Raw genomic sequence first — 16421 nt, forward strand, 5'->3', positions numbered from 1 at the left:
ATTAAGGTTATTTTATGTTAATCCTTCAAAGGATTAACTACAGGTATTATAACACAAATAGTGCATCAACACATATAGACAGACAATGTAACAATACACATAGGCATAATTTCTTTGTACTCTGCAAAAAATGATTATTACTGCAGTATTTCCATGTCATAATATATACTATTTTTAATACAAGGAAATATATTTGATTTCAAAATGTAGCGGTTTCATGTTCAAAGATATGATTTTAATAGCTGAATATTTTCATGGCAAAATATGGTGTTCATATAGCAAGATTGTGTTTCCGAGGCAAAATAAAGCATATTGATGATAAAATGTGGCATTTTTCTCCCCATGTTTAATGCCAAAGATATAGCATTTTAATGGCAAAATATAGTTGTCATTGCAAACTATAGCCTTTCCATTGCAACATTTGGCAATTTTGTGACAAAATATACAAATTTCATGTCAAAATAGTGTTTTTGCATCAAAATAGAGCAATAAAGCAAAATATAGCATCTTCATGTCAAAATTTATAATCAAAACAATGTTTTTATGACTAAACATAGCATTTCAATGTCAAAAGATAGGTGATCTCAAAATAAAAAAATTTGAAAGGGCAAAATATAGCATTTTCACGACAGAACATTTATTTATAGCAATTTGTTCATGGCAGAGGTTAAAAAATGCCATTTGTCTTTTGCATTATCGGCGGCAACTTGCCAGAATGAAGTGCCACAGCGCTGGGGCCCATCGCCACAGTGGCGTAGTAAACCTCGGGGGCGCTCATACGGTTTTTCATCGGGGCGGTGCGGGCCGGCGTCCACACCGCAGCCTGCGGTGGAGGAGGCCCGGATTGCAGGCAGCACGGGAATAGAAGTTTATTACTGGTGCACGGCTCACCAAATTGATACCTTGGTGCAAATAGAACGAAGAAAATCACATATGCCCATGCGACGCTCACCAATGGAGACGCAAACACACATACATGCGTGCTACAGGGCTAAGCTATACTTTGAAAGTTCCTGTTTAGCTGTTAGTGGCTGACAAATGTGGACCCATTGTCTACAAAGGAGACACAAGTGATAATTTACTAACATTTTCTTTACAATACTAGTATTATGATACCTCGATATTTCGGTAGAAAACCATGATTCAATGCAGCACGATCGATATTTTTCCCCAACCCCAATACCGACCCACTGACCACAACTGACCCACATCTTTGCTTTTCACTGCACAATATGATGCCGCTATTTTTCCATGTGATACCGACAATATCACGATACTGGCATATATCGTAGCATTTGTACGGCAAAATAATGCATTAGTTTGAAATACAAAGCGCTTTATGTTGAAATGTAGCATTTTCATGATAAACTACTGTGCTATTATTTAGAAACATAGCATTACAGGTTAAAATATATCGTTTTCATGGCAAAATACTTATTTAGAAATACAGCGAACCCCCACTACTCACAGGGGATAGGAAGCGAACCTGACTACCAAAATAATTTAGGCTCCTTATAATTACCATTAAAAAACGTTAAATAAAAATAAGCAGGGACTACGGTAAAATAAAAAAAGAAATGCGAATAATGGGGGATAGGTTCCCCCAAAAAACAGCTAACAGGTAAAATACAGGACTTTCATGGCAGAATACAGTTTTATTATTTTGGATTGAGCATTTAACATTCACTGCCATAGACGGACGGCTTTGGAAGTCAAATAGCCATGTTAACTGGGAGGGCTGGCAGTGAATGAGTTAAGTTGAGTCATATACAAAATACAGCATTTTCATGGCAAAATATTGTGTTTTAGTGGTTAAATGTTATATTTTTATGGAAACATATAGTTAAAAAAAAAAAAAAAAAAAAAAAGGATTACATTGTACAGTCCAAATTGTCACAAAGTGATGATATCCAATATTTGATCCAGTTGGATTGATAATATATCAAGAGAGATAATGATATGCGATAGTGAATGAATCAAGTTATACATTACACATATAAATATCTCAAATACAACATTGCAGAATAGCAACCTTTAGACGTTTCCAGAGAAGATCAAAAAGAACATCTTCTAAACCAAACCTTAGACAGCCCCCTAGTGGAGTTAGCTTACAAGTACACCCTCTGGTTTAAAAAAAGCTGCGATGGGATTTGGGAAGAACAAAGACAGTGAAAAAAAAAAACTAGATTGAATTTCTTAGATCTCTGCTTTTGATTTGATTCCGATCGAATGGAGACGGGAAGCATTTTTTCCCCATCGTGCCTGATGGAAGCGCTCCAACGTGAACTTCCTGGATGTCATTCAAGGCCTCTGTCAGTCTCCGTGTGTCGACAGCCCTTCTCCTAGCAGCCAACTGGGTCACCTTATGTCAGTCAGTGGTGGATGGAGAGTAAACAAGAAGAAAGAACAAAACAAATAAAACAAAACCTCAATACAATTTTAATAGATAATTTAAAAAATAAGACAAAAAGATAAATGTAAAGAAATGTTTTTAAAAAAATATAGAAAAATTGTCCATTCAATAAAAATTAAACATTCACAAATAAGCGAACTAAAACAAAAATAAGACAATATTAAATATATAAATGAACCAGAAATATACAGAAATTAATAATTTAAATAAATTAAATTAAAAGTACACAGTAGTGGGGGGGGGGGGGAAGAAAATCGGAAAAAAAACAAATGAAATAAAAATAAAAATGAAATTGTTATTAATTTCATCTCCATAAAGGTGCAGTGTAGGAAATACAACAAAAAAGATAGAAATGCAATTAAGAAAAACGTATTAAAGCGTAGACAAGAAATTAAAAAAAATATTTTTAAGGTTTTTTTTTTTCCATAGTAAAAAATGTGCAACAAGGAGTAAAAAGTCTTCTGAAGAGCACAAATGTCTTATTTCCCGCTGACTCGTGTGAAAGACGATCAGAAAATTGACTCCAGCTGACTTTTTTTTTTTTCACTGACAACTTTTCGAGCCACTGGCAGGGCGAATGGAATGGAATGAAGCCGCATGGTCCAATAACATCAACCCTTCCTCAGTGCTCTCTTACATTCCTCCTTAATGCCTTTCAATCCGCTTTTCGCGGCATCCAACCATTTTGTTTTCAGGGCAGAAAATGAAGCAACTTCAAATTGAACTACAGCGTTTTCATAGAATCAGACCGTTTCATGTCAAAATATAGCATTTTCATAGCAAAATATTACTTCGTCATTGCAAAATTCTGCGTTTCATGTCGAACTATAGTGTTTTCAGAAGCAAACATTGCATTGGAATTCCGTAATATTGTATTTCCACATCTAAGTACAGCATTTTAATGTCCTACTATTGCATCATCATCTCAAAATATAGCATTGTAATGTCACAATACACCATGTTAGTGTCAAAATTTCACATTTTCATGTAAAGTAAAAAAAAAAAAAAAAAGGGAGGGGGGTTTCTTTTTTTATGTTAAAATAAATTTTCAAGGTAAAGGATAGGATTTTGTAATCGTAATCTATTGGGGTACAAATCTGTGAATTGGTCCGAATCATGGTTTATGGTTGCAAATTCGATTCAAGGATGATGTTGGTTCATTGTGAACGATCCCGTTTGAAAATAAATCAGTGGCTAGCACTTTCATGGCAAAAAACGAACATTTTCATTGCAAAATTGTGGCAAAGGCTGGCGCTGTCATTGTATAATATGGCATTATCCTTTCGAATACAATGTTTTATGTCTGGAAATAGCATTTTCATGACAAAGCAGTGTTTTCACATCAAAATTGAGCAATTTTTACCCAAACTAGTCTTTTTGTGTCAAAATTTAGCATCCTCGTGTGAAAATCGGGTCTTTCTGTTTCATGTCAAATTATATTGTTTTTATGTATTTCTTCTAAAAAAAAAAAAAAATAATAAAAAAAATTAAAAAGGCGGTTTAAGGTCAAAACAAAACATTTTCACGGCAAAAATTTTATGTTTTTGTATAAAAATCAGCACTGTAATAGCAATATGCTAGATTTGGTATAGGTAGAAAATATTGCTTTTACATGTCAAAATATAGCATTTTATTGTCAAATTATGAGGTTTTATTGCAAAATATAGTTGCCAGAGCAAAATATTGTACAACCCCAATTCCAATGAAGTTGGGACGTTGCGTTAAACATAAATAAAAACAGAATACAATGATTTGCAAACCATGTTCAACCTATATTTAATGGAATACACCACAAAGACAAGATATTTAATGTTCAAACTGATCAACTATATTGTTTTTAGAAAATAATCATTAACTTGGAATTCTATGGCTGCAACACGTTCCCAAAAAGCTGGGAAAGGTGGCAAAAAAGACTGAGAAAGTTGAGGAATGCTCATCAAACACCTGTTTGGAACATCCCACAGGTGAACAGGCTAATTGGGAACAGGCGGGTGCCATGATTGGGTATAAAAGGAGCTTCTCTGAATTGCACGAGGTCAAACATGATTTGCAAATCATTGTATTCTGTTTTGATTTATGTTTAACACAATATCCCAACTTCATTGGAATTGGGGTTGTAATAACATTTCAAAATATGTTGTAGTGGTGCATTTTCATGTGACAATGTCTAGTTTTCATCTCAAAATATATTGTATTTTCAAGACTAAATATGGTGTTTTCGTGTCAGAATACAGCAGTTTCAAATGTCAAAAAATACCGTTCACTAGAGATGTTTGATACCACTAAGATACCAGCATGAGTATTTACTCTTGAGTACTAACTTATACCTATACAGACTACCGTACTTTTGATACATAAAATTTCAATGAACACAATGACGGATGATTGTGAACAAAGACTTTTGTTTCTTTCTGAAGCACTTGATGATTGGCCGATATGTCAAATGGCCACAGCGCAGCGCCAACTACTGGTGAGGATGACTTACTCGATGTCAGATTTTGTTGCCTTTAGTATCGGTGGCTGGTATCGGCAGCCTTCATGAGTTAAGGTTGGTGTCGGCCCGATACCGATACCTAGTATCTGTACTCGCCCATCTGCACCCATGGGCCATTTTAAAGGGTGTGACATTTCGTGTTTTCAAGAAGTGAAGGTGTCATGTCAGACGTGGATGGAGAGGAGAATATGTGCTGGCACGGGCTCCACATCTCACACCGGAGAAGCTTTTTACTGAGTTGTGTGGGTGCGTGCGTGTATGCGTGTGCGCATGTACCTTCGGGAACTTCCCCTCACGCCGCCGCTGTTATTCTTCTTCTTCGCCTTCTTTGCGGCGTAACGGAAAACGACATCTGCACAACATATCAGCACGGTGAAAACTTTCCATGGGATGAACCTGAATGGATTTTCACTCAGTGGGACGTCTTTCCTCTTTCGCTGAACTCCGTCCATGCAAACAATCACAAATAAAGGTAGAAAAGGTGGAGGGGCGGGGGAGGTTTTCGATGAAGCCATGAGATGATTCGCCCCCCCCCCACTACCACCACCCTCTAATTTATTTTCTCATCGTCCTCATCATGTTATTCCCTCACACTATGCCAGCGCTGTCTTTTTCCATTTTCCCGTGGCAGAAGCACTTTTTTTTTGTTTTTTTAACCTGAGCACCACAGACACAGACGTGAAAGGAAGCTTTTGTCCTTGGGCCGACCGGCGTTCCAAAAGGCTCGTGGGAAAAAGTGGCACAAAGTTTGGGGGGAAATGTGTTGCATCAAATGTCACAGTTAAAAATGACACAGCGCAGACATTTAAGAGGAAAAACAAAAGGAATGTTGAAAGGAAAAATTATGTAAATTATATTTCAAAAATAATTATAAATAAAAATAAAAAGCTTTTGGACGAAAAACTAATATTGAAATGAATTAAAACAATGCTAAATACAAAATTGATCAAAGAATGAAAGAAAATAAGCATTACATTGCTGAAATTATAACAAAAGCTTTGCATGGGAACAATTGACTATTTAAAAATGTGATATTGAATACAATTAACACTATAAAAATGAAAAATAAAGGGACATAAAATGTTTTCTAAAATAAACATTTGTAAAAGGTTACATCAAAAACACAACAAATCAAATCAGCCAAAATAAAGTAATTTACAGTGGGTACACAAAGTATTCAGACCCCCTTAGATTTTTCACTCTTTGTTATATTGCAGCCATTTGCTAAAATCATTTAAGTTCGTTTTTTTCCTCATTAATACAACCCCAATTGTGGAATTGTACAACCCCAATTCCAATGAAGTTGGGACATTGTGTTAAACATAAATAAAAACGGAATACAATGATTTGCAAATCATGTTCGACCTATATTTAATTGAATACTCCACAAAGATATTTAATGTTCAAACTGATCAACTTTTTTGTTTTTAGCAAATAATCAGTAACTTCGAATTTTATGGCTGCAACACGTTCCAAAAAAGCTGGAACAGGGTCATGTTTACCACTGTGTTACATCACCTTTTCTTTTAACAACATTCAATAAACATTTGGGAACTGAGGACACTAATTGTTGAAGCTTTGTAGGTGGAATTCTTTCACATTCTTGCTTGATGTACAGCTTCAGCTGTTCAACAGTCCGGGGTCTCTGTTGTTGTATTTTACGCTTCATAATGCGCCACTGCGATTGGGTGGCAACCAGTTCAGGGTGTACCCCGCCTCCTGCCCGATGATAGCTGGGATAGGCTACAGCACGCCCGCGACCATAGTGAGGAGAAGCGGTTCAGAAAATGGATGGATGGATAATGCGCCACACATTTTCAATGGGAGACAAGTCTGGCCTGCAGGCAGGCCAGTCTCGTACCCGCACTCTTTTACTACGAAGCCACGCTGTTGTAACACGTGCAGAATGTGGTTTGGCATTGACTTGCTGAAATAAGCAGGGGCGTCCATGAAAAAGACTTTGCTTGGATGGCAGCATATGTTTCTCTAAAACCTGTATGTACCTTTCAGCATTAATGGTGCCTTCACAGATGTGTAAGTTACCTATGCCATTGGCACTGACACAGCCCCATACCATCACAGATGCTGGCTTTTGAACTTTGCGTCCATAACAGTCCGGATGGTTCTTTTCCTCTTTGGCCTGAGGGATCGAAGGTCACGGGCATTCAATGTTGGTTTTCGGCCTTGCCGCTTACATGCAGTGATTTCTCCGGATTCTCTGAACCTTCTGATGATATTATGGACCGTAGATGATGAAATCCCTAAATTCCTTGCAATTGTACGTTGAGGGACATTGTCCTTAAACTGTTCGACTATTTTCTCACACACTTGTTCACAAAGAGGTGAACCTCGCCCCATCTTTGCTTTTGAATGACTGAGCAATTCAGGGAAGCTCCTTTTATACCCAATCGTGGCACCCACCTGTTCCCAATTAGCCTGTTCACCTGTGGGATGTTCCAAACAGGTGTTTCAACTAAACTTTCTCAGTCTCTTTTGCCACCTGTCCCAGCTTTTTTCGGAACGTGTTGCAGCCATAAAATTCTAAGTTCATGATTATTTGCTAAAACAATAAAGTTTATCAGTTTGAACATTAAATATCTTGTCTTTGGAGTGTATTCAATTCAATATAAGTTGAACATGATTTGCAAATCATTGTATTCTGTTTTTATTTGTGTTTAACAGAAGGTCCCAACTTTATTGAAATTCGGGTTTTACACACAGCAACCCATATTGCCAGAAAAAAACGGAATTGTTGACATTTTTGCACATTTATTAAAAAAAGAAAAAGTGAAATATCACACAGCCATAAGTATTCAGACCGTTTGCTGTGACACTCATATTTAACTCAGGTGCTGTCCATTTCTTCTGATCATCCTTGAGATGGTTCTACGCCTTCAATGGAGTCCAGCTGTGTTTGATTATACTGATTGGACTTGATTAGGAAAGCCACACACCTTACAGCTCACAGTGCATGTCAGAGCAAATGAGAATCATGAGGTCAAAGGAACTGCCTGAAGAGATCAGAGACAGAATTGTGACAAGGCACAAATCTGGCCAAGGTTACAAAAGAAAGTTCTGCTACACGTAAGGTTCCTAAGAGCACAGTGGCCTCCATAATCCTTACTGTATGTTGCCACTGATGGTGTAGTGGTACACTTGCCTGGCTTTGGTGCGGGCAGCGTGGGTTCAGTTCCCACTCAGTGACGGCGCGAATGGTTGTCCATGTCTATATGTGCCCTGCAGCTGAGTGGCGACCAGTTCAGGGTGTAGTTCGCCTTTCAGCTGGGATAGGCTCCAGCGCCCCGCGACCCTAACCAGGATAAGCGGTGTTGAAAATGGATGGATTACTGTATGTTTTATGAAGTACAATATTAAAGTGACCTATTTTTTGTTATTTAAAAACGTTGCAAAAATTATTATTATTATTTTTTTTTTTTTAGGGTAGGGGCTGGAATGGACAAATGGCATTTCCATTTGTTTCAATGTGGAAAAACATTGCAGCGCATTCTCATGTCAAAATAAAATAAGCTTTAAAGTCAAATGATCTACTCACAATGAAAAAAAAATGTAGCCGAGGACAGCAACCATATTTTTTGGTTACCGTCGACCGGAACACTTTGAGGAGTGACGAATTTGCCAGCAGTCTTGAACGCAACCTAATATTTCGTGTTACTATTTAAGGTCACCAAAATATTTGCTCTCGGTATGACGTCGTGCAGTTGCTCAAACACAATAAGAATAATACTGTCAACATCGAAAAAAAATGATCTTCAAAGCGACCACAAACTATCCTGCAGACGTTTAACAACAGTGCGGTGTGTCGTCACATAACGAATTGAGCAACGAATTTAATCATTGACTTCGATCAATACGGGATCACGTCCAATACAAACAGCTGCAGGAGTACACACGCCTCGGCCGAGCCTCATGTTACAAATTATGCTACACTATTTGCTAAAAGTAAGACAAATTGTACAGTGGGAAAAGGGTTGACTTAGCAGTCTATCATGAGTAGACCCCCAAAAAAGAAAAGACACAGTAAGTCTGCCATTTTGGGTTCTAGCTGTCATTTTAGGGGCTGTTTTGGCCATTTGCCAGGGGTCCTTCAAAGATCAACTTGTCCTCAAGATTTTGTCCGCTTGCAACAAAATTTGAAGCATTTTGGTTTAAAGCAGACATTTTGGCGCAAATTGCAGGGCTCGTAGGTTGACAAACTCCGACTAAATGGCGGCAAAGTTTGTTGATCATTTTGAGGATTTTTTTTTTCTTCCCAAAATACATCCTCCGAGTGCAGTTGTAAGATAGAAACATCTCTAGAACGCACCCAATTTTCCATCCTCTGATAAGTTTTTCAAGTACCAGTGTTTACTATGAGGACTATTTGGCTGCCACATCACATTCGAGTCTTACGTTCAATATTCAATAATCATTTACATCTGCCCCTCCTGGTCTAAAGAAACGGAATTTGCGCGAATAAGTACAAATATAGTCAGTCTAACATGAAATTGAGTTGACCAGCGGGAAATATTGGTTTGTTTTTGTCGCACATGATAACAGTCACATTCTAAGTGTGAGAAAGCGTGCAGCTGCCAAACCTGCCTGACTCTATTTGCCAGGCTCCCCATTGGTTCCCCCGAAGGGGAGAAAAGTTGTACAAATACAGGTGCGACGGCCGCTTTCGTGTTTTTTTTTTCTTTTCTTTTGAGAGCATTTCGTCTGAAAAGAATGAAGGGGTTCATCGTGGTGTGGGCGCTGCTCTGTGGGCTCGCCGCCGCACAGCACCCCCCTCAGCTGCGGCACGGCAGGACGGCCATCGTGCATCTTTTTGAGTGGCGCTGGGCGGACATCGCAGCAGAGTGCGAGCGCTTCCTGGGGCCCAACGGCTTCGGGGGAGTTCAGGTACCCCGCGGTTGACGTTTGAAATATCATTACTGCAACTTTCTCGACTGTGGGCAATTTTCCGTATCAAAGGCGGCGATTATCATGAATAACTGGCGAGTTGAGCCATACAACAGCGGTACCATATAGCACATTGTGCGAGGCCTTGGACTTTGTTTTTTCTTTTTACGTTGTGCATTATTTCTACTTGTGTGATTTTTTTCTATTGAGCAAGGCGGCTGTTATCTTTGCTAAATAGCGATCGCATAAATCACATACATGCGCATAAACAAGTGTGTCATGGACTTTTGGGATTATTTCTTGTCATTATTATTTCTATTGTGCAAACTGGTGGTGATTATGAATACTATAAGTGACGCGAGGAGCAATTAAATTTATCATGACATGTATGTACCCATGCTTTGGATTTTACTTTTTTACTCTATGGATTATTTTGAGTCATGCTGTTGATTTTTACTGTGCCAAGTGGCTGTTATGATTACTGAATGGCAAGAGGAGCGATTACATGAATCATGTGCATGTGTATGTACCTATGCATTGCTCGTTTGTTTACGCTGTACTACTCTTGTAGTCCTGCTATTTTGACAGGAAGTGACGCGCACGTGTATGTCCCTGCACGGTGGCCTTTTTGTTTTAATGAGGATTTTATTATTATTATTTATGTTTATTTCTATTACCCAAGATGGCAGTTGTCATGAATAACCGGAGATGATATGATATGATTGTATGAGAAGATGGGGCCAGAGAGGGCTGATTGTTTTCACTTTTCATTTTACTAATGTTCTACCGTCAGGTCAGATGTACAGTTTCCACAAATATGGCAAAACGTAATTTTAGAGGAAAATTGCAAAGTTCCTCTCTCACACCTTTTGAAATGTATCTCAATTACTTTCTAAAGTGTGCTCTATACTTGAAAACTGTATGCCTGATTATTTGCTTATATCATCATTTTCTTTCCGTGCGTTTACTCAGATCTCGCCTCCCAACGAACACATTGTTCTGAACAATCCCTGGAGGCCGTGGTGGCAGAGGTACCAGCCCGTGGGCTACAACCTGTGTTCCAGGTCCGGCGACGAGCGGGAGCTGCGAGACATGGTGGCGCGGTGCAACAACGTCGGGGTCAACATTTACGTGGACGCCGTCGTCAACCACATGTGCGGGGCGGCCGGCGGCGAGGGCAACCACTCGTCGTGCGGGACCTGGTTCAGCGCCAGCACCAAGAACTTCCCCGACGTCCCCTACAGCGGCTCGGACTTCAACGACCACAAATGCAGAACGGGCAGCGGTGAGATCGAGAGCTACTCGGATGCAAATCAGGTGCATAAGATGAAAAGTTCCTGACTGTATTTTAAAGTATCTATATTTAAGTACAAATACATACGAAATGCAAGATATGAAATAGGATATAATGTGTCTAAATGAATGTCTATGTACCAGCTGTGAATGGGCTCAGACTAATCAAACGTAAATCACAACATGACTTTCTTTTTCTGTCATTTCCCTCTCCAGGTGCGCGACTGTCGCCTGGTGGGCCTCCTGGACCTTGCATTGGAGAAGAACTTCGTCCGGGATAAGGTGGCCGAGTTCATGAACGCACTGATCGACATGGGCGTGGCCGGGTTCCGGGTGGACGCCTGCAAGCACATGTGGCCCGGAGACCTGGCCGCCGTCTACGGCCGCCTGCACAACCTCAGCGCCGAGTGGTTCGCCGAAGGCTCCAGACCCTTCATTTTCCAGGAGGTACTCGCAGAAGCTCGACTTCTGCAGTATGAGACTTCACCTTGATGGCTTTATTTGAGCTCTGAGGCTGGATTTGCACCACACGGTTCAAATGACACAATTTACGGACTCGGACATATTCAGATGGTTATCAAGCCTTTTCCAAAAGTGGACAGAGTAATAGAACGACAGCGTAAACAAGTCAGATCAAATACACTCTGTCAATCGAAATGAACGATTGGTCACAGATGCTTGTGTCTGGTCAAACACAAAAACGAAAAGAAAAACAAACAAAAAACACCCACTGTACCATGACATTACATTGAAAGTGGTAAGAGTGTTCAAGAGAAAGCTTGAAACCTTCCCGAGAATGTCTGCGCTCCCATCACATTTGAACAGGTTCCCACAGAAACAAGCACTTTCTTCTACTTCTTTCTTTCTTTTTGGTCTTTGAAGAGTCATGGGTAGGGGTGTGCATCTCTCCAATAAAAGACGATTCACTACGTAGCTCGATACATGGAATGCAGTACGTTTTGACTCAAACTCACAGCGCTATTTGACGGAAGTCTCGCGAGAGTTTCGAGAGAGCGGGAGAAGGTCAAAGAAGGAGATGCAGCCGCGTCAGCAACATCAAACCGATTTTTCACTTTTTGACCAGGCACGGTTCGAGCTATATCGAGTTTCATGCGATACGATTCATTGTACCGATGCATTTGCATCTTTTACATCAAAAACGGTTTTTCCAATTGAAATAATGTTTGGTTACACCTCTCGTCATGGGAGACTCTCAAAACACTGAAAGAAAACAGTATAAGAATGATCATACAGACTAAACATACCCGTAAGGAACAGAAATATTACAGCGTTTGGAGGGTGTGTTGACATTGGGGAAAGCTACACTTTCACAAATCTACCTGCAATGTAGCAAATGCATGTTCGCTTTTCTTCTATGAAACGTGATCAGGAAGTAAGTATCCATTTATTAATGTCAGACAGGCTATTAATACATTCTGAAGAGCTCTGTAGTTCATAATTTAAACAATTATAATGAGGATATTCTTGTCCCGGCTCAAAATGGAGCCATATACTATGTGTGCATAGAAAATTAACATTATTTAAGGGTTTAATATTTGCATTAATTTTTGTTTAATAAATATGTTGTCAATGCCCGGTGTTGACAGTTGTGGAGTTGTAAACGTGCAATTTGAGCTTCAGATATGAGTCACTTGTAAGGTATATGTAAATACATACAGACATGCTGTGTAAATCCAGTCTTCGGTCAAACAAGGAGTGAGCAAACATGCTGCCGCCAAATGGGTCACTTTTAAAAAACTGCAGTGAAGGCTTCTGGAATGGACGATGTGGTCCAAACACTGTGTGGCTGACAAATGATTTGTTCCCTGGCCCTCAGGTTATTGACCTCGGAGGCGAGCCCATCTCAGCTAGGGAGTACTCCCACCTGGGACGAGTGACTGAGTTCAAATATGGCGCCAAACTGGGAACAGTCTTCCGAAAATGGCACGGCGAGAAGTTGTGCTACACCAGGTACGCCGCAGCCAGGCATCTTGGGAAGCAAAGTTCGTACAAACAGAGGGGTCTTCGGTTTACGACAGTACCGAAATACAATGTTTTGAGATTCCGATTGGCATAAGAATATGTGGTGGTGGTGCGGCACAAGACTGCACGCTCAGTTAGTGCTGGACTAACTGTTTTTGAGTGTTTTATATTTATGGCCAAGAGGCATTTTTCAAATAAATATTCATTTCATACATACAGGCGGTACTCGGTTTACGACGGTAGAGCCGCACGAGATTTCAAGGTTACAAAGAGTGAAAGAAAACGCTGTCGCGCAGCACGAGACGGTACACTCAGTATTTATTGTTTTTCATCGGATTGTTTTATGGTATTTATAGCTTAGAAGTGTTTTTCATCAAAATGACTTTTCTACTGTGTTAGCGTAGTTTAGTGATAGACGACAGCGTGTTCAGACTTGCGTACAAATTCTGGTTACGTGGCTATCGCAGGAACGCAACTTTGTTGTGAATCTGAAGACCACCTGTATTATGCGATTGGCCAAACAGGGGCATCCTCGGTTTAGGATAATCCCGACATACGTGGTTTGAGGATACCGACACCATGCGAATAGTTTGCGTAGAGGCGTAAGATTCAGTACGCCCTGTTACTGCCATAATTACTGATTACTGATTTTTAACACAAATATTTACCATGACTAATAACCTCTATAACCTATAAATATAATTTGGTTTTTTTTCTCCGCAGAAATTGGGGAGAGGGGTGGGGTTTCATGCCTAACGGTAATGCCGTCGTATTTGTCGACAACCACGACAACCAGCGAGGGCACGGTGCCGGCGGAGCGTCCATCGTCACCTTCTGGGACCCGAGGCTGTACAAGATGGCCGTGGGGTACATGCTAGCCCACCCGTATGGTGTAGCCAGGGTCATGTCGAGCTTCCGCTGGAACCGCCACATTGTCGACGGAAAGGTTCGTTTTGCCGCCTCGCCGTTAATCTATGCGCCGATGGATTCATGTTGTGGCCTGGTCATCCTCTCAGGATAAGAACGACTGGATGGGACCTCCGAGTCATAGCAACGGAAGCACTAAGTCTGTTCCCATCAACCCTGATCAGACCTGCGGGGATGGATGGGTGTGTGAGCACAGATGGCGACAGATCAAGTGAGGAACTCCCGGATTTTAGTTAGTTTATGCAGATTGTTTTTGTTCTTAATAAAATGAAACACATGGTGTCTGATGGATTTTCTCTGTCACACACCCTTCAGGAACATGGTCATTTTCCGCAACGTGGTCAACGGACAGCCTCATACCAACTGGTGGGACAACCAGGGTAACCAGGTTGCCTTTGGCCGCGGTAATCGTGGTTTCATCGTCTTTAACAATGACAACTGGTGAGCGTGAACGCCACTCAAATGACTAACTTACTTCACCTAATATCCATAAGTGCATGTCCAATGGGTGTCGAGAGAGGAGTACGCTTCTCTTTATCTCGACAATCGTCTTAGTGATCCACACACTCGTCTGGCACAATTCTTTAATGTCATCTAGCCCTTCTTTTTTTTTAGGTTTTACATGTTTATTTGCATCTTCACTATTGCCAAAGACCGTTGTATTGATGAATTATGGTCTGGGATGGGATGTGACCAAAGACATTGTGCTATCTGCCATGTTCACGGTCTTCAGTAAGGGTCTGTAGCATTTCATTTAAGGCATTGAGTTTGTTGATGTCTGTTATTTTGAGTCCAGGTCTCGCAGGCATACAGTAAGATGTTAAATACTGCACACTTTTTAAGTTGGTCACTTTAATTCTGGCTCCATATGGCTAATGTCCTTACTATTCGATAGTGTGTTGAAACCTGACAGAACACCGTACGCTTTCCGTATCCTGCGCTTGATTTATTTATTTTTATTTTTTTTTTTGCTGCATTCATTGTCCCATATTTTCAAAGAACTCAAACAAACAATCTCTAAAACTTGAAACAGCAGCTTCCGTCTTTCATCTTTAGGGACTTGGACGTGACCCTGAACACTGGCATGCCTGCCGGCACCTACTGTGATGTCATCTCCGGCCAAAAGGAAGGAGACAGGTGCACGGGAAGGCAGATCCACGTCGGTGACGACAGCCGGGCCCAATTCCGGATCGGCACACAAGACGAGGACCCTTTTGTGGCGATTCACGCGGAATCCAAACTGTAAATGCCTGCTACGTTGGACAAAATATTACAAGCTGCAAACAAAAGTGCCATTAAAGGGGATTTGTGGCGAAAGGCTTGCCTCTGCTGTCTTCTCTTTGTTTCTGTTCTGGTGCCTTAACAACATTATCTTCATGTTAGCAGAGGTGTTTAGTATGTTTACTGCACAGACGGGTGGGTCAAGGCGGGCTGGTGCCTTTCTGAGTTCCTGTTCTTACGTGGGTCTTCTCTGGGTACCTCAGTTTCTACCCCCAGTCTAAAAACATGTTTATGTGGCTGGATGTATGGCTGGGTGATTTGCAGCTTGCTATTCTTCCATCAAACATACAAGGCTGAGTGAACTGTAATACGTCTGACCTTCCCCAAAAAATGTCTCCACTCTTATGTTCTATCCCGTGGATATGGACATCAGGTCCAAGAACACAACGGTGCAGTTGTTAATCCACACCAGAAGGCAACCTTGTTACCACACGCCACTGGAGAAGAAAAGGTGTGTCTGATTGTATAGCTTCACAGATTCCATCGGGCAAATGCGTCTAGTGGTGGCGGGGTATTAAACCCAAAAGCAATGGAGAGGGGAGAACTGTTATCAATTTTAAATCTCTTCTACTGTCAGACATCTCCTTGATCAGGCGGCTGTCCTTGATGAACCCTCGATGTTCTCCGGATGTCCTCGCTGCGCTTTTGTCGTCCGCTGAGGACTTCCTGTCATCACGGTGTCGCCGCAGAGAGCTTAGCGCTGACATCGGTGGAGTAAATGGGAAGGACAGAGACCCTGCTGCCAGCAACTTCATTCTTTTCCCTTCCTCTCTCTCTCTCTCTGTCGTTTCACGATAACACCCCCACCTTCTTTGAGCTGTGGACTGAGTGGCAGCGTCCACAGTTCAGACAGCGAAAAAGGTGTTGCTTGCCCAGATCATTAATCTCATTTCAGTTGTCATGGCAATGTGACCGCAGAGCAGGAGAATGAAAGAAGATATTTCATTTCATTGCCTTGCCTTGAGATATCGATGTTGAAAGTGGCCTTAAGGGAAACAATCTCACAGGTGTTGGATGAAGAGATACTCAAGGGACACCAGGATTCTATTGGTTAATAATAGATGTCCTGCATCTGATCAGGGGTGGGTGACATGCTAAAGGGCATATCATCAGTTACGAGAAACGAATCAG

General features: G+C 40.8%; 1 protein-coding gene and 1 long non-coding RNA gene across 3 annotated transcripts in view; one reads left to right on the plus strand and one right to left on the minus strand.

The window, feature by feature from the left end:
- Positions 1–7526: 7526 nt before the first annotated feature.
- LOC133489300 (uncharacterized) overlaps positions 7527–16421 on the minus strand; it is a 148315-nt gene continuing 139420 nt past the window's right edge. The window contains exons 3-4 of one of the 2 annotated variants that reach the window (XR_009791862.1): positions 8064–8217; positions 7527–7914 (exon numbers count right to left, since the gene is read on the minus strand). This is a non-coding gene — a long non-coding RNA (uncharacterized LOC133489300). Of the gene's footprint in view, positions 8218–16421 lie in introns of both variants that reach the window. The other variant, XR_009791861.1, reaches the window with a different exon arrangement.
- Positions 9456–15326, plus strand: amy2a (amylase alpha 2A). The gene is made up of 8 exons (XM_061798395.1): positions 9456–9806; positions 10779–11123; positions 11316–11546; positions 12937–13070; positions 13806–14028; positions 14099–14220; positions 14325–14450; positions 15066–15326. The coding sequence occupies exons 1-8, from the start codon at positions 9633–9635 to the stop codon at positions 15253–15255; spliced, it is 1545 nt and encodes a 514-aa protein (XP_061654379.1). The 5' UTR covers positions 9456–9632; the 3' UTR covers positions 15256–15326.

This window comes from Phyllopteryx taeniolatus, chromosome 14 (genome assembly GCF_024500385.1).
Source record: "Phyllopteryx taeniolatus isolate TA_2022b chromosome 14, UOR_Ptae_1.2, whole genome shotgun sequence".
Lineage (NCBI taxonomy): Eukaryota > Metazoa > Chordata > Actinopteri > Syngnathiformes > Syngnathidae > Phyllopteryx > Phyllopteryx taeniolatus.

Coding starts and splice junctions, on each gene's coding strand:
- amy2a (XM_061798395.1), top strand. CDS start 9,633: ATGAAGGGGTTCATCGTGGTGTGGGCGCTGCTCTGTGGGCTCGCCGCC. Junction 11,124..11,315: donor GCTACTCGGATGCAAATCAG/GTGCATAAGATG, acceptor TTCCCTCTCCAG/GTGCGCGACTGTCGCCTGGT. Junction 14,221..14,324: donor CACAGATGGCGACAGATCAA/GTGAGGAACTCC, acceptor CACACCCTTCAG/GAACATGGTCATTTTCCGCA.